At 41.5% G+C, this 23,494-nt stretch overlaps 1 protein-coding gene across 1 annotated transcript; it reads left to right on the top strand.

The window, feature by feature from the left end:
* Positions 1-73: 73 nt before the first annotated feature.
* On the top strand, positions 74-20,868 carry LOC118124955 (visinin-like protein 1). Its single transcript, XM_035183191.2, has 4 exons — positions 74-270; positions 13,284-13,460; positions 14,858-15,073; positions 15,172-20,868. The coding sequence occupies exons 2-4, from the start codon at positions 13,299-13,301 to the stop codon at positions 15,367-15,369; spliced, it is 576 nt and encodes a 191-aa protein (XP_035039082.1). The 5' UTR covers positions 74-270; positions 13,284-13,298; the 3' UTR covers positions 15,370-20,868.
* The last annotated feature ends 2,626 nt before the right edge of the window (positions 20,869-23,494 follow it).

Here is a 23,494-nt window from a genome sequence, read left to right as displayed (position 1 = left end):
ATTGTCGAATCAGCTGGTCGGCATCCACCTTTGAGCAGCAGCCCGTCCAATGGGCCCTCGGGGGCGGGGCCTCCATGCTAATGTGTTGGCAGGGGAGACGCAGCGGTTCATTCATCTTCTTCCTCAGAGGTGAGTTAACGCGAAGGTTATTTTACACGAGGGAGGAAACTGATTCTGGAGCCAAACGTCACGTTGACAGGAGCTGGGAGGAAAAGAAGAGGTTTTATTTTGTAGCCTAACAGGAGCTCATTCTCTTCCAAACATTACAAGGTAAGTGGAGGACATTGTTTATTTATTTGGAAACCAGCGTCATGTTAATGTGTGTAAGTGTTGGCAAACATTTGTCTAAAATAGCTTTACTTGCTCAAGTGATGAGACCGGAAGTCATGGGTTTTATTTTTATTGTGATGGGCTGAAATCCAAGGTGTTTTTTTCTGGAAGAGAACAGTGTCAGTGTTTAACATTTATTTATTCCTAGAAATGAGTAAAGTCGAGGTTTCACTTAGACTCTGCAGAGGAGTTAGTGGCTTCACTGACTTGCTCAAGGACACTCAGGGCTGCAGAGGCAATTGAACCTGGGATCATTGTTTCCTGTTGATATTAAAAGAGGCACATTGGTGAGCATATGGTGACAGGAAACACTTCCCCTACCACTACCAGTTTATTGTGCTGGTATGTGTCAAAGTATAATATGCTCTATATACTGTATGTCCGATGGATGATTAAACCGTTCAGAGTTAATGTCCTTTATTCTGTGGGAGAATAAGGGAACGTGCGTGTCGCACCGCCTCAACTGGACTCACATGCAGATAAATAAGCATGAATGAATGGATGGAAAATTGCCTGTTAATTGAAGCAGATGTTTGCTTCTGCATATTAATGAGAATGCAGTTGCAGGATCTGTGCATCTCCATCAAAAGTGTATTTTGCAGATTAAATTCTAAACTGTTTTGCCCCCAAAGTCTTGACTTGTTGAGCTGTGTGAGTAAAGCGGTTTCATTTTTATCAGTACTACCCAGTCCTCTGTGGATGACACCAGGACCTGCACAATCAATAGCACCAGCTTCCAGCGAGGGCTATGTGTGAACGAGTTGTCAGTACTGATGGCCCGTCATGTGGCTGTGCATCAAAGGGTCATATCAGATGTGTTACTGCATCATAGTAACTGACCGTGTGTGTGTGCGTGTGTGTCTGCATATTTGTATGCCTCACTGGGTCTGTATGTAATGTGGTGTTAATTGATTGTGTTCCTATACAGAACAAAGTCAGCAAAGCAGAGATGAATGGAAACTAAGACACACACACACACACCCCCATGACAGACAGCTGGTGACAGTGACGGCTCAGTTTGGTTCTGTAGCCCTTTGGCTGTCGGCCTTTAACTGAACCAGAGCAGGTCTTCAGTGCATGATGGGTAATAGAGCTGAAGGATATCACATTTTAGAGCTCAGTTGTTGTTTTTAAAGGTAAATATATGTCGTATATAAAAGTAGTAGAATACGGATCTGTCGATGCTGTATACAGCAATATGACTGATTGTAACCTGGGGTTTTAATTTTGCCCGAATATGGCTGGACAGTATGGACAAAAAATATATCAGGATAAAATAAGTGATATAAATCAATATTGATAATTATCACAATAATCATATTATAATTATAAATGATCATAAATGTCACATTATTATTTCTGTTTAGTGTAAAGACAGATTTTGAACTCTTCTTTATGAGCAGAGAATCACAAACGCTTGACAAACATTTTACATATCTGTTTGTAAGGATCTACAATTTCAGACCATTATATAGATATGTGTTACCCTCATGGTTAAATGCAATTTTATTGTTGTATTGCTCAGTCCTATGCCCAAAGCACTGACTTTAACTTTTAGCACAACCCACTCTTACACTCATAAGAGATTGTTTATAGTCAGGCAAGTCAAGAGTCAGGCTGTCTCAAGTGGTGCTGAGGCTTCAGTGAGGGAGCTATTGCAGTGGTTTGATTAGGACCTCTTTCCATACTAATCCTCTCCTTCAAAATGTACCAGAATATCCCCTCAAACCCATCACATAATTAATAGAATAGAATAGAATGTAGGTCTTTCTGTGTCGAGTATGTCATGCCCTGCGATACAATGGCGAGCTGCACAGGGTGTAACACATGTCAGCTTGGATTGGCTAATGTATTATAATATAATATAATATAATATAATATAATGTAATATGCCTGTAAATGCTTAACCAAACATTAGTTTCACCATATAAACTACAGGATTCTTCACATACTGTACAAAAGGTATTTGAGATTGAATTTTCATGAGATAGAAATATGCCTTCTGTTTATTTCCCTCAATTCTCAGTGTCACATACTGAAATAACTTTGATTTAATTGTTGTTAAGCAGTAGCTCATGTTTGTGTTTTGAAATTTGTATTAAAGCTATTGTTAGTTTATACTTGGCTCTCAGATTGTGCGTCTAATGTTGAGATCATAAATTGCAACGTCATGCCTCCATTCCAGCCTGGCTCCAACTCTTAAGTAGCCTCGGCAGAGTGATAACTCAAGAGCTACAATAAAATGTTTAAGTGTTCTCTTATTGATCCACACTTTAAGACTTTACATTAAAACAGGCTCCCATTTGTCTTTTCTTTTGTCATTATAAACCTGTACATTGTTACTGTGTATAATAATAACCCTCAGTAGCATTTACAAAATGGCTACTCAGCGCTATATATTGTTTAGCTTTAGTGCTGTGACAGCAATCCACCACAGACACGTGGGCACCGTTGGTTTCATCACATAGGATCAGACACAGGCCATTTCCTACAGATGCAGTAAGTTGATTACTTGGTCTTTGCAGTGATCTTAGACATAGACAGTCGCTCCTGGTTATTTACAGTAGAGAGAAGCTGCAGTTACACACAAAAGCTGAGTAACAAATCACTGAATGGGAAAACACATGACTGTAGGTTTGTAGGATCGTAGATGTAGATACGTACTTCCTCTACTCTGGAAATACCTATTGATTCCCATTCAGCTCCGAGCGACATGTTACGCTACAATTTCCTGTGTGTGAGTGTGTGTTGTTTGTTTTTCCAGCCCTAATCTTTAGTCCACTTTTCTGATGGCGGTAGATGAATGATCCTATGACACTCACAACCATCCTGCTCTCCTCTTCCTCTCTCTGCCTTTGTATCACTTACATTTTGTTGTTAGCCTGTGGGCAGGTGTACGAGGCATCTGTCTCATGCTTCACTGGCTCATTGTGCGCATCTGCTGTGCATGTGTGTTGCTGCATGTGTGTCTTTTGACTGATTGATTCATCCATTTCTGTCACATACTTTATAACCCTGGGATATTGATGTTGTAATACTATATATATATATATATATATATATATATATATATGTATGTGAGTGTGTGTCTGTGTGTGTGACACACTCTCTTGCTCCTGCTGATAATGGCTGTGCAACAATAAAGGAGTTTGGCGTAACTGGCGGATAAAGTCACAGTTATCCATATAGTACAATGGAAATGCAACACAACAGAAACATGATAATAAATATGCCAGTTCCTTTTTAAGATCATGTTTTTATCAGAGACATGTATAAGAGGGAGTATTCTGGTCACTTCTGGATTTCGAGAATCAAGACGTAACAAGGAAAAAGTGGTAAATTTACAAGAATCCAGTCATAATGTTATGAGAAAACGTAATAAATATATGAGAATAAAGCTGTAATATTACAGGAAAAAGATTTATTTACAATAAGGTCGTAATATTACAGGTCATTGTTTGACAAAAAATATCTGAATATTGCAAATATAAAGAAAAGAAAACTTTTTTTTAGAAAATAAGCAGCAAGAGGAACTTGACTCCCTCTCGATAAAATGTTTTTGAGCCAATCTCACTGTTTTTTGAGAAACTATGAGATCCCTTTGAATATCACACGGATGTAACCATGTGATGGCCTCACAGTCCTCGACCACTTCTAAATATTATGACTTTCATCTCAAATTCTCTGATGTTGTTTTCCCTTGCATGTGTCCTTGAAGGTGAAGGTGTATAACCATCTGTAGCTGAACTGTGCGGCACATGTTTTGTTATATAACATCCCTGAGTGGTTCAGTGGGAATGTGTGAATAGTCTCCCGCAGGTGTGCCTCAAAATGGTCCATAGGTATGAACCTGAGTGTGAACATGATGGTCTTTCTTTATATATATCCCCCGGTGAGGTGATAGATTGACAACCCGTTAAGGTATACCCCCGCCTCTGGCCCAGTGCATGCTGGGACAGGCTTCAGCCTCTTATGACCCTGAACAAGATAAGTGGGTAAAATAATACAGTCTACAACAGATAAACTAAAGCGTAGGCAAAAAATTACCAAGTCAAATCAGTGGTGTGTTTTCAGGCTCATCTGTTTGCTGTAGCTTTGTATATGTGCATATTTTGCTCTCTGTTCACTTTTTCTTATTTGAAATTTGAACACACACACACACTGACATGCATCCGATTGATTTTCACCTCATCAATCACAACATACCCTTCTGTACATGGTAGGCTAATAGATAATTGTGTAGTTGCCATACTATGCTTATTGCATAAGCTGAGAAGTTTGCCAGGAATGACCCCATTCGTGCCAGTGGATACGGAGAAGTGAAAAACAAGTCAGCGCCAAAGTTAGGTTGAAATCAAGGAGTGCTGCCAAAACAAAAACAAGACAAATACCTGGGGACGAAAAAGCAGAGCCATATACATAAAGAAGACTCAGACGAGGATGTCAGGAGAGTTCGTGATGATAACAGAGCAAACGCTGGCGGAATGAATACGTTACGTCATCAACCACCAGATCTTTCTTCTTTTTTTTCTATGATATTCCATGTTTACGGTATATTTAGAATTATGTTTTGTGATGGGTTGTTGCACCAATGTATCATGTGTTCTAAACCAAAGTTTTTCCTAGTTTTCCCGCATTTTTGCCTGAAAAACAATTGCCTTTTTCCTACTGATATTGATGATAGTCTGCTGCACCACCCCTCACCTGAATCCTCCAGAAGAGTCGTTGCTGTTGTGAATGCGTCTGAGCTGAGAATCTCCTGCTGCGTTGCTCGTGTGTGAAAGGAAACCTCTGGAGAAAGTCCGGACCCAATTCTCCGGAGTTTCCCCAGAGGTCTGAAAACAGCTTTACACTACTGTCAACATGCCTACACTACTCAACTGTCTGTGTGCCTGTGTGAGTGTAGGCTTATGGGAAATGGGCGTGTTTGTTCTCAAAAGTGTTTTCGTCTAATGCTGAAAAACACCTGAGCCTTGCATCCAAACAACTGTCCACCTTGGGTTTGTGTGTATGCGTGTGTGCTTCTGCCCGGGTTCAGAGATGTCGCTGGAATATTATTAGCAACATTTTACAAGGTTGTACAGGTCTGACAGTCTGCAGACAGAAACAGTAGTGGACATTAAGTGCAGCACTCAGACATGAGGCACCCAGATTTTAGTACGTGTAACAATCGTGGCGATAAATACAACACTGAGGTGAAGAAATGGGGGTTTTGGAGATATGGGAGGTAAAGTTTTGCAGAGAGGCAGACTCATAAGTTCACACGCACACAGCCGGTTTGTCCCCTGTGTTTCTCCCCAGGCTCGACATGCTGCCTGGTCTTAAATTAGAGTGAGTGCTGCACTGAGTTGAGCTGCGTTTCTATAGCGATGGATCCTGCGTGCTCCGGTCTCCAGAGGGATCTATGTCGATTAAAAAGATATGTAGATCACACTGATACGAGGCAACACCTCAGCTCCAACACCTTTCGCATGTCTGTAAGCACTTACATGCTCATGCAAATCCTATTCACTTTATGCTCACATGACTGTAACTGTTGGAGTCATGGATACCAACAGCATAAGGACATTTTGGATTCAAGTGTTGATTGCTGATAATTTTTGTTTACATTTTGCCAAAAAATCTAATCCAAGTCCTCCATTTCCTGTTCCTCCGACGACTGCCACCACTACTTTTAACTAAGTATGTTTTCACACCTGACCACACCTGACCACACCTGACCAGGTCTCAGCTGGACCAAGGTCTCAGCTAAACTTCATGTCTTTGTTGTTTACATTTGATCAGGTTAGTGTTGGTTTCACATTGCATTTTGTATGACATAAGTACGTCTTGTCATCATAGACTACGTGGGCTGTGTCTATCGATAGTTGACATTAATTGGTCTGTTGACGGGCATGAATCGGTTTTCTGCGTGTTGTCAATTTGATGGACTGAACTATCCAAAAGATGTTCCCAACTGCAAACGAAAACAAATCTGGATTCAGTTTGAAATCTCCGAAGGTGGGAATTAAAAAGGTAGGTGTGAAAGCGCCTTAACACTACTGCTACTGAGCCCCTACCACTAAAGTAGATCTCCTCCCTCTCGTCCTCCTGTTCTGACTACTACCTACTTCCACAAGTTAGGGCTGGACAACATGTTTGAAATCAATATTATCACCTTATGGAATAAATGAATGGTGATGATAAGATTTTTTTTTCTGTTGAATGGTGCACATTGTAGTAGTGTACATTTTATGAACATTCAATGGAAAATCTAATCGCCCAAATAACCAAATGGGATGATACTGGTTCATTTCAAGGTGTTTGACAGGTCTTGAATATATATATTTTTTGAATTTGACCAGGTCAAATGATATATTGAATCAATGTAACAATAAATATCTAGTCAAACATGGGGCATCATGTGGGATGAGGAAGCCTGCCCAACCCACGGCACACTGATGTATCAGCAAGCCAAACGGTCTGGTCCAGTTGGCAGATGGACGGTTTCGATTCGCCAAAAGCATCATCCTTTGCCGGATGGCTGTTTGGCAGTGAGCCAGGGCAATTGTTGTCAAGACAACGTATTGTTCCATTTTACTTTTGTTGGTTGGGTGAGTTGCAATGACGACCTGTCAGAGTGCAGTTTATCACTCGCATATCAATATGTCTGCTGTCCGCTTCTCCACAGATGTGTCCATCTTTCTACTGTATAGTGTAATCTTACTCTCTGTAACACACTCACACACACACACACACGCACACACACACACACACACACACACACACACACACACACACACACACACACACACACACAAACGTCACAGTGTAGTTCATGGTGCCGGCTGGTATTGGACTGGTTTCCTATTGATTGTTCCCCGCATTGTACATTTCCATTCTCACAACGGTTATTGCCACTGCAAACACACAACACACATCAATGCGCACATGCACCCACACAGGAAATGGATACTGAGGCCTAGCCTCCCGTTTTTGCTCTCTTTCCAACTCAATTACAGCTTTTGCCAGCTAATCATTTTTATTCACGGGGACACCGGCACATTTCCCCCTCCGGGCTACGTTCAGTTAAAGCCTGAGTGCATCATGACTGTGGAAGCCCACTGCTTTCCAACCCAGTTTTCTTCCTTGTGTACACTTGTGCTGTGAGGGCCCAGAAAGAGGGAACAATGTTTTTAAGAGAAGTGATAAAGTATAACTGGTGTGATCTGAGGTCAGATCATATCCTGTTTCCACAACTAAATTGGTGCGACAAAGAATTATACCAAGATAAGAATTTTCTGTTGATATAGATAATTATCAAGATCAATGTCACCTTCTTATTTCTTTTAAGTTTAAAACTTTTTTTTCCCCTGAGTGAAGGTTGAGGTTTTAAACTATTCTTTATGGGCAGAGACACCTGCTGAACAGCAACACATTTTGATAAAATATTTCTATTACTATTAATGAAAAATATTGCGATTGATGAAAATTATATTGCGATAATTGATATTGTTGTATTGCCCAGTCGCACCCACAAAGAGCAACCACTCCTTTAATGGGGAAGAAACCTCGAGCAGGACTGGACTCGGTGTGGGTGGTCGTCTGCAGCTACCATTCGGGGTGAGAGGTAAGAAATGGGGAAGAAAAGAGGTGAGGGAAAGGGAAGGGAGAGTGGAGAGTATAGTATTAATATTATATAGTTTACAGTAGTCAGACTGAATGAAGCTAATTCTTAATAGTTGCATTAAAACTAATAATTTAGCACAAAAGGTGGTACTGCACCTAAGGGGGGTCAGTATTTTTCTGTTTATTATCCACTAAAGTGCTTCATTAAATAACTGTAGAAAGTTACAACCTAATTATCTTTATATTATTGTGCTAACGACCCCTCCTTTACTTGTGGCCAACATGTCCTCTACGTTAAACAACGAAACGTGTTGTCCGTCCACGACCTCTACATTGACACAGTGAAGTGTTTTCAGCAGGATGACGTCATCTGCCTGTGCCTTTCAAAGCTGTTACAAATCTTAGTTACCTTCAGCAAGGTGGTGATGTTTTCATTGCTGTGTGGTGGCCTGTGTCCGTCTCTCTCTGAGCACCCCTCTATTTACAAATAAGGCTCGGCTATAGTTTGGTCAGGTTTCGGCACAAAAACATCTAGATAAGGGAACAATTAACAGTTTGGGTTGAAAAATTTGCTTCAAAAACGTTTGGCATCCTGGTGACAGTAAATCTAAATGTTGAGTAAATGTGAATCTAACACATATAACAGAAACTTTTTCAGACACACTTATTGTTTCACTAGCCACTCGATCCAAGGACTCACAACTACAAACCTGATCCTCTTAAATATTCAAATGAAGGGTTGGGTATAGTTAGTTTTTTTTTCGATACTGGTGCTAAATTGAAAATGGTACCAGTGCCTGAATGGTGCCAGAACCAATGCACATTTCTTAAAAACAATCACAAAACAGTCAATGATAAGAAGGGCTTTGTTATTTCAGTACTCAACCCTATTGCGATGACATAAATGAAAGTTTAACTGGGAAGAAGACACCTGAACTGTGAAGTAACGCAAGCCTCTGGAGAGACAAAATCATTCTCTTGGATTTGTTGGATCAACTATTACACTATTCTCTACAGTGGTATAACAGAGCTGTTGCTTAGTTCCAGAACTGTCACCTAACCAGATCGTTTTTCAGATTCACACTGATTTTCATTCATATATGTAGCAGAAGCTCTGTATTAGCATCCCCTGACTTCTTCCTTTGCTCCCTTCCTAATGACTATGGCCATAGGGAGCTGTCTCACTTGAACATACACGTTGTTGCTGTCTTTCTTCTTGGGAGGACACTCTCCAACAGCTAATACATTTAAGTGATTTGAACTCACTCAGAAGAACCACTGCTGCTGAATTACAGCACTTGTGTTATCCAACAGTGGGAAGGTCCTTGAGTTTGAGAAAACAGTCGTGAAAATGTAAGCTTTAATAATACTGACTCTGGCACGCAAACATGTTGGCGTGTCCAATCAGCTAGATCACCATCAAACTGGACTGGAACACACATACACACAGTGACACGCCGCACTCACAGTCTCCCACGCGTTTACAACTCAGATTAGACTTCGTGTTTCCTATCAGTCTGACAGCTGGAATGAACATGCGTTAAGGCCCCTTCAGACTCGGTGAGATACGCGTCTTTCTCTATTGAACGCCTGCTGGGACAATTTTCTACAAGCCCTGCTTATCTGCCTGCTGCCTCCCATTTCTCTCCGTCCTTCCATCTTCATTTCCTTTTCACTCCGAGTCTAGTATCTCCCTGTCTATTTGTCTTCTCCCTCAGAGGTGTGAATCCAGATTGAGTCATCCTTCCCTCTCGTATTTTTTTTCCACTCAGAGCATCTCTCATCTTTCCTCGCTGTGTCTTTTCCCCTCCTTTAAACGTTGTCGTGCCACTTCATGATTGTTTTGATATGTGCAGGAATGTACGAGACAACCCGTGTGTGATGGAACTAATATGTCCTTGATGTCCCATGTGGAAACTGGCATGTTTGTGTGTCTATGTTATGTTGTGTCTGCTTTGTGTTGTCGTGAACAGATTGTTAATGATGTCAGTGTGCACAGTGACAGCCTGTTGCCGGGCCAATTGATCCCCTTTGGTGGGATTTGCAGAGCAGGCGTTTGAGGGCTGTATGTTTTAGGCAAATTGCAGCATTTAAGATTAAGATTTAAGATTTATGTTCGCCCCAGAGGGCTTGGAATGAGCAGTGTGACTTTGACTGTGTGTCATTGTTAGTAGTGAGCATAAAGGGCTCCCTCCTGGGATTTGTTCCTTTCACAGGTTCTTATGGGCTTAGGACGCTAAGACTTAAATTGGCATTTTTGAGTTAAAGATAGCGAACATCCAGTATTCAAAATGATCGCAGACCCATTGACAACTTGGGAGCAGTGAAACAATCTATAAACAAAACACTAACATCATTATCATATAAAGTTGATAATATATATGCTGTCTAGCGCAAGTAGCGTGCTATGTGATCCAGCAGAGGGGGTGTTCACTATCAGCTTGACCTATTGCATGCTTCTTGGCCCATCAGTAAACTAAGTCAGTAATGTTACGTTGTTTTGCTTCGAAAACGGAGGGCGGTAGCAAGCAAAGGCATCCTGAGCCGACAATCACGACGTCACAATTATCTGAGAAGCAGTGTGTGGAAGTGTTGTAATCGCAAAGTAATGACCAAAGATAAGGCTGTTTGTCGACTTTGTGCAAAGCAGCTTGCAGACTCTTATAGGACAACAAATCTGTCAGCTCACTTGATAGCTTTCCTCCCAAGTGAGGCAGCGGAGGAGGCACAATAGACAATTGGACCAACAACAACCATATCTGACAGTGCAATCCAAATCCATTCAAATATATTGTAAAGTTAAATCCATTCAATATAATCTTTTTGGAGAAGTGACAGCCCTTAAATTATCCCAACTATCTTTTTCTGCATGTTCTGTAACATATACAGCAATACCTATTTATCTGTGAGAGGCTAAAGGCTTCCAATACACGCATAGCCTAATTTGACATACATGTCCATCCACATATATGTGCACGTGCACTCAGATAAGCATCACCTTCACCGAAGCAGCCATAATAAGACAATGTCATAGCTCTTTGACTCCCCAGAGATTTGATTTATTTGCTCTGAAAGGCAGCATAATCCCAGACTGAGAAACAGCCAGCGTTACCTCCAGATTACCTCCAACACCTGAACACTCTCCCACAGCAGATTTCTGCCTCAGTAAAATGAGCCGGCAGAGATGTGCGCACCTGACGTGAAGACACGGTGTGACCTGGGGACAATTAGAATGAACCCACAGGTTCCCTGACTTGTCAGTGTGAACTGTGTCTCTTTTGATTCTCTCAGATGGGATAAGTTTCCAATGTGTTTGCTCGCATGGCTGGTCGCGCCTCTTGCTATCTTCAACAGGAAACTCTATTATCTGCTACATTTACTTCTCTAATAGAGGGATACGATCTCATCTGCCTCAGTCAGTGGCAAGAAACAAAGTTAGAAGTGTGTGTGTGTGTGTGTGTGTGTGTGTGTGTGTGTGTGTGTGTGTGTGTGTGTGTGTGTGTGTGTGTGTGTGTGTGTGTGTGTGTGTGTGGTGGAGCTCAGGAGGGTTTCAGCCAAAATAAGCTCACAGTTTGGTGCACATGAGGTGTGTGTGCCTCTCTTGATGCAATGAATGATTTATAGAGCGACCTGAGTGAATGTCGTCAGTGATTTGGAGATATGGTTAAATATTCATTCCAAGTGTCTGCTGCTTAAGGCAGAATCAAACACATTTAAGGTTCTACACAATAAATTGTGTTATTATTATTGTTACAACATATAGAAACCGTAATATATAAAGAAATACTTTGTCTTTCTTGATGGTATTGAAATGGGCACGATTTCTGTTTTAAATACCAAAGCATAAGCCAATATGGGCTTATTACTGCCCAACCCTCTGCTTTTATGAATGACTCATGCTGGTTTGTATTAGAAAAACATGGTAAAAGTCAAAGCTTTTCTCCTGCAGCTACTGAAAAAAGACAAAGTTGTTTGAATTGCACAGTTCCAACAGGACTGCAGTGAACTCCCAGCTGAGTCATTCACTTTCTTAAAGCAGTGACCGTTTCATTGCACCTTTATTATGTGCCATCTATTTTACAGGCACATTTTCTCTTCATTTTCCTCTTTAACTGTGTTATTTCTCTCCTCCTATTTAAAACTGAGATGAGGGAATCATTCATTTTAGTGCTGCAGCTTCATAAAATCACAGGTAACCTTTTCTCCCACAGTGCCTCCCACATGTCACGGAAAGTCCAAAATATTTTGTGCGACTCTCCGTGACTTGGGTTTTTCGCTGCCTCTTTCCACATGACTCGCTTCGCCATAAAGCAGGACAGGGTGTTATTTCAGCCACTGCCCCGCACACGGCACGCTCATTCCTCAATTCAGAGGAGGATTTGTAGACGCTTAGCTCGGCTGCATCGGCTGTGTCCCGGTGTCAAAGTGCGAACGCTGTCAGGCAGGGCTGTGAGTCAGCGGTGGCGTCATGAAGGCACTGCAGTGCTCCCCAGCTGTGTGTGTGTGGTGAGGAGTCAGTTTATGGCCAATATAGCAGCAAATCACAGGCTCGCATTCACACAAGGTGATTAAAGAGGTAGAATATTATGAGTTGCTATGGAAATCGAAAGACCTTTGGTATCATATGTCGGCAAATCATGTGCACCTCTGAAACAATCCATTTCAACCAATCATTTTAACAGATGATTCCGTGGATGAACTTTACCCTTATAGAGTGATGCGGGCACTTTTCCATTTTTAAAAGTTTTGACACACATAGCCATATCAAGACTAGAATGGCACTCAGTAAAGTGCGTACCTCCACTACCAGTCCTCTTGATTTCCCAATCAAGCTGCACTAAATCGCATACTCATAGATATCAGTTCCCTAAACATGGCTGCTCTTTTCATCAATAGCCTTGCATTATTCCCTAGGAAATCTATGACAATATCAAAACACGTCCTTATTATAAGTATCAGGATTATGTAAGAAAGAATTCTGAAGAAATGTCCTCTTGTGTATGGGTGAATTGTTCGATAGTGGTTGACTGTGAGGATATTGTTGGCTATATCTGTGTGATATTCAAAGGAGTTTCATATTTTCTCAAGAAGCAATGAGATTTGTTCAAGATTTTGGATCCAGGAGTAAAACTCTGGTGAGCACTGGTTCTCCATGGTGGTTATTTGCTAGATGGTGGTTACTTGTGTCGGGAAGAATCCAGGTTTTACTCTGCGTGTATGTCCTGTGCTGACACAACCGCACAGGGGAATTAGAGCTGCGGCTGTTGTTTTGTCTCTCACCTGCTCATCTTCACGCTCACCCTGTCTCTCTCTCTCTCCCTCTCTCTCTCTGCCCCCCTCCCCAGAGAGGTGAATTCGTCATGGGTAAACACAACAGTAAGCTGGCTCCGGAGGTCCTGGACGACCTGACCAAGAGCACGGAATTCAACGAGGTAGAGCTCAAGCAGTGGTACAAAGGCTTCCTCAAGGACTGTCCCTCTGGCATCCTCAACCTGGAGGAGTTTCAGCAGCTCTATGTGAAGGTGAGGCTGAGGTGGAGGGCAGGAAATCATGGCAGGAAATCATGGCAGTTTATGACTTAGTTATTCAGTTTCTTTACAACTGGATAATACTGTTTTTCATTCCCTGCTCTACCTACGTGCTCTGTTTTTTTCCTGTAGTTATTGTGAAATGAAACAAAATGACTCATAACATTGTCTGGTTAGATAGAAAGCTGATGTTACTGTTGCTCTGGGGCATTCAGAGGAGCTAGAGCCTACAACACTGGCAGCTGTTGTTCTATGAAACTCTGACATTAATATTCTGGAGATTTTACGGTGGACAGATTTTTCATGGATGCACAATGGTTAAAGATGTTTTTAAATGAGTTATGAATATGGTCTCTCATTCATAGCTAAAGGGCTCAGAAGACATCTGTTTTTTCTGCTCTGACAATGGTGATATTAAGTTAGTGTAATACATTTTCCATAAACACACTTACAACGTACTTCAGAGTAAATAAATTATAAATGAATGAAAACTGTCTTCCATCAGTTAGTTTGCACTGACATGATCTCAAGCAACTGACACTACAGCGCCCCACCTCTCCAAAATGATTGCCGCTATACTTCAGGATTGTGGTGGACGCACATTGCAGGTTCACTTTACAGGTTAGCAATAAACACAGTTTATGAAACAAGTATTTAAACACGTTAAAAAAAAAGTCCAACATTTCGCGCATACGCAGTAAAACACCAGACAAGACGTGAGGCGCACAGAACATATCAGATGTGTCAATGTGACACTCTAATCTGTTAACACGGACGCTGAGATGTTGTATTTTTCTTAAAAGTTCAATAAATGCATGATTCCAAAGTCACTATATTACAATATTACTATATACAATTATGATTTTTGCCATAATTGAGCAGCCATAATACATAACATATTTTTATTCAAATGATACATTGTGAAATAGAATAATAATACACTGAAGGGCGATTGAAGCATGCGTACCACTTACGTCTTATTTCACCATGTTAAGGAAAGTGACAAAGAATTCCTGGCTCCTCCTTTCTATTCTGATCCACTCCAAAATAAAATGTGTTCTTTGTTGGTCCATGCTCCACTCCTCCACCGTGTGTGTGTGTGTGTGTGTGTGTGTGTGTGTGTGTGTGTGTGTGTGTGTGTTATATATAAAACAGCACAAGCATACTAGGACTTTCAATAAATTTGTACTGCCCTTTTCAAGCATGGTATAATAGCACATCACACTGCTGCAAATGTTATATTAAGATTAATTAAATGATGTCTATAATAAGATTATGTGAAGTCTGTGATGAATAGCGTTTTCCCTTTTCACCAACATTTAGGAGGAGCTGCACAATTCAACAGACACGCCATTTATGTTGCCTTGTTTTTGTCATTTTCCACACTCCAGTTTTTCCCATACGGCGACGCCTCCAAGTTCGCCCAGCATGCGTTTCGGACGTTTGACAAGAACGGTGATGGGACCATTGACTTCAGGGAGTTCATTTGTGCCCTGTCCATCACCTCCAGAGGCAGCTTCGAGCAGAAACTCAACTGGGCCTTCAACATGTATGATCTGGACGGGGATGGAAAGATCACACGCATGGAGATGCTTGAGATCATAGAGGTGTGTTTGTGCCTTATTTAGGAAGGAATCCTCTCTGATAGTTAAAGATGTTCAGACAAAGCCCATCAGTTTTGTTTTCCCTTTCCCTACCTCTGCAGGCCATCTACAAGATGGTGGGCACGGTGATCATGATGCGCATGAACGAGGACGGGCTGACTCCTCAGCAGCGCGTCGACAAAATCTTCTCCAAGATGGACAAAGACCACAATGATGAGATCAGCCTGGAAGAGTTCAAAGAGGCCGCCAAGTCTGACCCCTCCATCGTCCTACTGCTGCAGTGTGACATGCAGAAGTAGAGAGGGATGGGTGGAGATGCAGAGGGAGGGAAGGGACGGGGAAAGGGTTGAACTGAAACAGGGATATGAGAACAGAGAGGTAGGAGAAGAAAAGGGGGATGCAGCTGAGGTAGGAGGAGGAGGAGGAGGAGGAGGAGAGAGGTAGGGAAGATTTTTTTTGTGAGGCAGCGATGACAAGGAATGAGCCATATTTGGAACATAATGAACTGCTGATTGATGCCATTCTTTTCTTCCAACCCATCCCACTGTGCAGTACACTCCTGCAGGAGAGATTTACAGAGGAAATATATAGAGGTGCCACTTTCCCACTGTCAGGCCCCCTGCTCCGCATGTGAGATTACAAGGCTGTGAGGTGGCTCGAGTGCAAATGTCAGCTATCTAACAGTTACTACTACACAATACTCTTAATTTTTTAATTCGTCTTCTTTTTACTTGGGAAATAACACAAGGTGTGCTGCCCTTTCCAGGATCTCTTCATTATGAGACTTCATGAAATGCCTTATTTCAGTTGTCATGAGTCTGCACCTGTTGCCTGGCAACCTCACAGTGATAAATGACGACGATTTAAGAAAACCATTGCTCCTGGCAAAGAAATAACAACTGGTAAAAGTGCAGCTTCTTGATTTGTCCGATTCTTTTTACACCTTTGGACTGAACCAGGCTAGCAGCACCGATGACAACATTAGGGTGGTGATATACGTATAATGTTATTAGCAACCAAAAAAGAATATTTCCCTAAAATGTCATTGAATGTAAGTTCTGCCAACCAGAATGCCAATTTCTAATCACACATGTGCTGCGGGATATTCTGAAAAAAAGAATAGCATCAAATCAACAAAGAGCCTGTTTGGTCCTTATAGAGCGACAAGAGAGAAACAAATGTGTTGATACACAGAAAATTATTTAAATGAACAATCACATTAGATGTGTGTGGGTTAGTCTGTCGTGAGCTGTGTCTCAATTCAGGGGCCACATCCTTCAGAGGCTGCACAGAGTGAAGAGTGAAGAGTGAAGAGTGAAGAGTGAAGAGTGAAGAGTGCATCACAGTGGCACGACTAGGCTAAAACCCCCCAAAGGAGGAGCTCTTCAGAGGCCGGGTAGCCCTTGAATTTAAACACAATTATAGTGTCTATAACACCATGAATGTGTGCATGTATGAATGTGAGAATATGTTACAATCAAAATACACTTGCCCACAGATCAAAGTCAGATCACACTGCCCCACTCCCCGTGTGTGTTTTTGTGTGTGCAGTCGCATTTCTTATTACCTCAACGGCAAAATCCACCACCAGTTACATGACACTTTCAGAGAGCGTTTCTGATGGATTACAAAGCAGCGTCCAGATGCTTTACACTCCACGTACGAGGCAGGTGATGAATGTGTCAGACGACTGCCTCCAGCCGAACGGTTACGCATGCTGATGTGTTGGTCAGGGGCTTCTAGCTGCGTCTACAGCTTTTTCCACATATGCTAACAAAATCAATATCTTATCGAAATGATTACGCATTTCATTCAAGGGACATGTAATTAGGTTAGAATAAAGCCCTGTACCTGACATAATGTAATCTGGATGGTCCATGCTCCCTGCATGGCTCTCCTTATGGTTTTGTTAGGTAACGTTTGTACTATAGTTTCTTTCGCATTCTTCAAATGATATATGTACTGTTTGCAGAATAATGCAGTTTTGCCAGTGCCTATTCTATTTATTTTAAGGTCAGAATTTTTCTAATTACTGGCTCACTAAAGATGCACATGCACTGAACTCCTTAGATCCTCCATATTTTCTCCCTGGAGGAGTTGCATGTGTAAACACAAATGTTTCACATACAAATGTTTGGCCCCCTAGTCTTAAATCAGGAGAAAATCCTGAGAATCCAGCAGGGAATCCCCTGGTGGATTCACCACAAGCGAGTACGGGGGGTTTGATGACGAGTCTAACACGCGACTGACGCAATAATGAAAAAAGCTAAACGAAAACAAATACCTCCCTGTGAAAAAGCGGTGACACACACACAGAAGACAGTGATGAAGATGTCAAAGAGAGTTTGTGGTGATAAGAGCTGACAACGGCGCCGGGCTGCTGTAGACATGATCACTTGATCTCCGCAGTGGAATGAATACGTCACTTCCTGCCCCTGCCTGCTGCAACCGGCTGCTCCACCACCAATGGCTGAAGCTACAATCCATGATTAAGGTTGGAAAGTAGCTTCCTTAGATATCTATACATTTATCAAAAGTTTAGTATTTAGCAAAATCTAAGCTAAAGGATGTGTTGTCCTTTTAAAGTAAGTTTGAATTGCAGACCTGAACTAACTAGAGATTGTGTCGGCAGTAGAACCAGATATAGGTAAAACACACAGAGTAAAATGAGATGTGGTTTTGCCTCAATAAGACCAGCAATTACAGCAACTAAAACCGTGTGGAGAGGGGCGATAATCGGGACTGTAATTACTGGCCCTATGACAGAAACAGTATTTCTCAGAAAGGCCAAAGCTGCCTCCATAAAAAACTAAAATAACCGTCTCTTCCTCTCCCACAGTCCTGCTCTTCCCCCTTTTGTCTTCCTCCTCTTTAAATGTCAGAGAGGAAGCGCTTTGATAATAGGTGAAGGGAGAGGAACTTTGCTGAACTCAGCTCAGATCTAAAATCAATTCGAAAAAGAGCAAAAGGTTGAAGAGGAAGCTTGTTGTGTGTGTGTGTGTGTGTGTGTGTGTGTGTGTGGTCACCTGTTTGTGCCTGTGAAGGAAAGATGACAACTTAAGTACCTTGACCTCAAATGTCATAAATTCCCAGCCTGTAGATTATAATTACAACCTCTATGTAGTCAAGTGGATCAGCCTAAGAAATGCAGGGGAACAAATTGACACAAGATTTGACTTAATGCATAAAATATTGTCCAATATAATTTAAAAACAAGTGACTGGTCCTATTTAACGTCCCTTGTTTATGTTAACCCAAATCCAGAAGTGGCGGAATGATCACTCTGATTATAAAATTAAGCGCTGGACAATCTTTAGTCTAATCTGAGTTCTGTGTTGTGCCCTCTACTGGAACTCTCCAGTAACACCGGTAGGTCCATGACGCAGCCGGTTGCCCCAGTGTACGTGTGGTTGAACAGAAGCCCTTACTGGCCACAGACCATTGTGGGGTTCTTTTGTGGGTGCGTTAGCTGTCTCATCAAGCATTTGACTTCTCTCCTGTCAGTGAATCAGATTTATCTCCTCCTCCTCACTCAGCCAATGAGAGCCCTCGCTTCCTAAAGCTACAGAAGGAGGCCCCATTTGTTTGATAATGTAACGATAAAACTACATGTACATTGTAATACAACTGTAATCGTATTTATGAATATAAACTAATATAAGATGTAAATGTACCACTAGCTTAGACCTAATTTCATATGACGACTACTGTGTGCGTGTGTGTGTGTGCGTGCGCACTTGAGAGAGAGTGACAGAGTGAGTCTGACTAACTGTGAGTGCTTGTGAAAGCTCAGTGTGTGTGTGTGTGTGTGTGAGACACTTTTGTGAGTGCTCACATGTGTTTTGTATTTGTATCATTTGTGTGACAAGAGATGCCTCAGTCTGGTTGAACTTTGTAAAGATTTGGGTGGAAACCCTCACACTGAAGTATTATTACTCACACCTACACTTGCTTTTGTGGTCCGCTGGTACACATGTGGCTCTTGTTGCTTTGTTTGCTGTAGCAGTTTTAACAAGTAACCGTCACAGGCAGACGTCAGAGTTGACAGGTCAATAGGCAGCGGGGGGAATAGAATGTCATTTGAACTATTATACAGCCGTCCTTTGTTTACATGTGATGAACACGTCTGAAGATCAAGACTAGCAACATGATATGATATGAACCACTTAACCCTTGTGCATCCTTTTGGACATTTCTTTCTTTTCACTTTTTCTTTATCATGTTTGCTTTGTTAATACATTTGTGTCTATGTGGACACAAGACAGTCACCCTCAGGAAAATGATCCAATCAAATTTGTTGATCCTTCTGCCAATTATAGAATCGAATTTACTGGTGTCCACTCGGGTTATTGATGCTCTATTATTTTGTATCACTCTAGGCCAAAAGGAAATATGTATTTGCTACTAACAGATGTTTCTAATTCGGTGTGTTTACCTCTTCCGCAAAAAACGTTCCCTTTTAAAGGTTATTGTAACTAAGTAATAGAACAGCACGAGTATGAATACAGTGAGGATGTAAAGATGGAGTCGTACGCAGGTTTTCTTCTCTCCAACAAACTCCATGTGTTTCTGATCCCATGTCTATATGAGCTGAGAGCAAGTGGATCTGATGACACTACTTAAGATGATTTGACAAAATATTTGCCGTTAGCATTTAGCATATGGGAGCTGAATCATAAAAACTGGGATTTGAGTGTAAGTTTGGTAAAAGGATGCACAAGGGTTATACAGGCTGTATGCAACCTCACCATCTTAGCTTTCTCGTAACAAATTCAAAAAGTGGAAAATGTTTTCTACTACACATCAAGTTTTCCTCTATCACTAATTCCCATCCTTTAGCACTTGGCTAATAAGTGTAAATGTGGCACAAATGCAGATCTTCGTAACTGAGACAAATGAGTCAAGAAGCTAAACTTAACCCGAAATGAAATTGCTTTTATGGAAAATGTGTAAAGCTGAAATTATAAAGTGAAGAGATAAAAAACAAAAGAGACAACTGTTTTATACAGCATTTAGAACTATTGGAATGAACTGCAAAAATGAATCTTTCTTTTAAAAGTTCAGAGTTTAAATTTACTGACTTAGGTCAGTGATTAGCCAGTGAAAATAGTAGAGCTACAAGGATGCAGAAAGAAAGACATATTGGACATATTTTTGTCCCCCATGTGTTTTGCTGTCTCTTCACTACCATGTATAATGGTCATTGTCTTGTTCAGGCTTCAGCCGACGTCGGGCGATGTGCTGCAAAACAGCTTTGATTAGAACAGATTGGTTCACAAAGTGGCTTCACAATGTTTTGATCTCCCTTCTCCTCCGCTCATTAGCTTTCTGTCCATCTTCATCAGCTTTGACTTTCCTATCCAAGTCACAAAAGTGTTTTTGTTTTGATTGTTTTCACATCTGTTGGGTTTTTTTCATGTAGAATCCAACTCAACAACATTGACTCTGCAGATGTAATGTGCCAAAGATGGGGTTGTGTTGCGTTAGAAAAGCTGAAGTGTGTTGTTGCTTTGGTTGTATCAGGTGCAGTTAGACATGTTGTGTGTCTGCATTGATCACATATGATGCAGCTCATCAGTCCTCAGAGAGATCGGGACAGACGCTCTGAGCTGTTTGACGTTAACATGAACACGGATATTGTACCTTTTTTTTGACAGGGGACCATTTGTGCTCAGTTGTGCAATAGAATTTCATCATTCAACATTTCTCTATGACGTTGATGTAAATGTCTTTTGGTCGGATGATTTTGCGTTGGTTTTCTTTTCATTTTCAATATTGTCACTGTAGGCGTCTAGAACAAAGACAATGTAATTATTTTTGTTACATAGAATAAAACACATAAATGTCAAGAGAAAGTGTATTGTGTGTCCTCCGGTATTTTCACACACACGCGCGCACGCACCCACACACACACACACACACTGTTAGCTAAGAGCATGAGTCACTATCCAGCAATGACGTCACACTGCTGCAGTGACGTCACCGCTCATGCTGTTCTCATGGTAACCACCCCGAGGCTACAAGACAGGGAGGACATAAACACACACTATACGCTTGCACACCTACGTTATGACACATTTTCATACACGCACACACTTCACAGTAAAATTTAATGACTGCGGAAATTAATTTTCCCTCTGGTATCTGCGGACACACACTCACTCAGCTGGACAGAGAAATTGTTCAACACAATGACTCATGCAGCCTTGACTACAGGAATCATAACAAACATTTACTTTGAGCCATTTTCTTCGCATGAAAAATGCAAAATGCTGCATCTACATTTGGTGTGGAACCATACAGCCTGGGGCCTTGTTCAGTACCAGACCTCTGGATCATCTGGCGTCGTCAGGGTTACCTCTGCCTCCAGCTCACTTTCAGAGAACAACTTGCCCCACTCCTCGGCTACCAGACTGGGCGCTGAGGACCGTAAGTGGCCTGAGATCAGCATGGACCTCGGGGAGGTGGGTGAAGGGGACAGATTGGACACTGCTATAGGACAGTAAGAGTGGAACACTGCACGTGTGAGATGTGCTTTGTTTCAGCAGCAGCTACGGACACAAAGCCATGAAGCAGTTTATCCTTTTTCTCTGGATTCCATCTCTTACCTGCAAATGAACAAGTTTACAGTCACCACACATGCAGCCATAATAATAGCTGTTCCTCAGCAAAAAGTGAAACAGAAAACAGGACACTTAAACAGTAAGACAAACGTGATCCAATAATCAGTAGAAGAAAAGTGAAAAGATTGATGGAGAGGCTTGAACAATACTCACATGGTAAATGAATTGTACTTATTTGGAGCTTGTCCAGTCATATAGACAATTCAAAGTGCTTTACAGCACAGGTCGCATTCCCCCATTCACACACAGAATCATATGCAGCACTTATAGGAGTGCACCACTTACACACTCAGCACAACTATCAGGGGAAACTTTGGGTTCAGTATCTTGCCCAAGGACTGGAGGAACCAGGAATCGAACCACCTGCCTCCTGAGCCCTCCCTGACTAAGATTTCAGGTAAACATCTGCAGAAACCAAACCCTGCATGGTTGCATGGTGTTGTATGGCCAAGGGCGGTGACTGTTTCCCAGTGACATCACAAAGTTAACACAAGTCCTGGCAGATCATGTTAAGACTCAGTGTCTGGATACATGGATTGAACGGTTTGATTCTTTTATTCTATTTCTATAACACTCAGACCTGCTTTATAATAAAAAAAAAAAACATGGAATCTTGACTTTATACAATATGGCACCGTTGACTAAACCTGCTTTTTTTATTTTTCCATTGCCCACCCCTCTAGCCGCTCATCATGGATCAATATGAATCTATTCTGAGCCTGCGTGTATCAGGCTTCAACTCAGTGGAAAACCAAACAATCACAAATGCACACGCTGAGCAGCAGAGAAACACTGAATCACACTGCAGCAATAGAGGTCACGGTGAGGAGGTGCAGTTTGCAGAGCGGCCACAGGATGGGGCTGCAAGCTCAGGTACACACACTACTGATACAAATGCCCCGTTTTCCTCACAACATTCTACATTGTGTGTAAAAACAAAATGCAGCACAAAGAAAAGCTCTAATTATGTTCTGGTGAAAAGATGCTGACATTTGGATATTCACCACCTCCTGTTACTACTAGTGCTACTATCACCACGGTTACCACCACAGATACTACTACTACCACTAACATTACACTAATACTACTACGTAATGTGTTTTTTGAAATATTTGATGCAACAAATAAATTTAATTGTGGAGACATTAATGTTTGTCCCTCTCCTATTTATTCACTTGTAATAAGCATCCCCTTATGCCGCAAACTTATTATATAATGTTTGATTTTGAAGAAAGGTTGATCTAACATGTCAGTTTAACACCAGCCGTGTCGATGGCACTACAACAGTAAGTGCAACTACTATAATACAGTTTTATTACTTTACTAATCACACACTGTAACTACAAACACCAACATTGATTTCAATGATAACCACATTTGAAGGAGCCTTCGAAATGGGACGGTCAAGTTGCCCCGCTATGACGCAATCGCTCTTTAGAAGCGGCATTTGATTTATCATTTGATTTGTTTATTTCCTGTCGTCAACAAGGCCATACTGGTGCTCCATAGATCAGTGGTGTCGTTGGGCAATAAAAACCAGCACATTGAGAACAACGTGTTCATTAAACCTCAACCACATGAGGCAGTGAGGTGAAGTGAACATGGAGGATCGGCGCCATGTTCTCTCTTCCTTCGCTCTGTCCTCACATTAGCCTTGCAGCTATAAAGCATGTGTGATTTTTTTGCTCTTGTTAAAACATGTGAAGTCACTAATGGCCCTGTGCTTAACACGCTGTACAACCTTGGTTTGAAATGAAGGTTACATCCATTATCTGAGACCTTTAGGCCAATTTAACTCCCC

This window comes from Hippoglossus stenolepis, chromosome 17 (genome assembly GCF_022539355.2).
Source record: "Hippoglossus stenolepis isolate QCI-W04-F060 chromosome 17, HSTE1.2, whole genome shotgun sequence".
Taxonomy (NCBI): Eukaryota; Metazoa; Chordata; class Actinopteri; order Pleuronectiformes; family Pleuronectidae; genus Hippoglossus; species Hippoglossus stenolepis.
The sequence above is the reverse complement of the archived record's forward strand: the minus strand, read 5'-3'. Positions and strand labels throughout refer to the sequence as shown.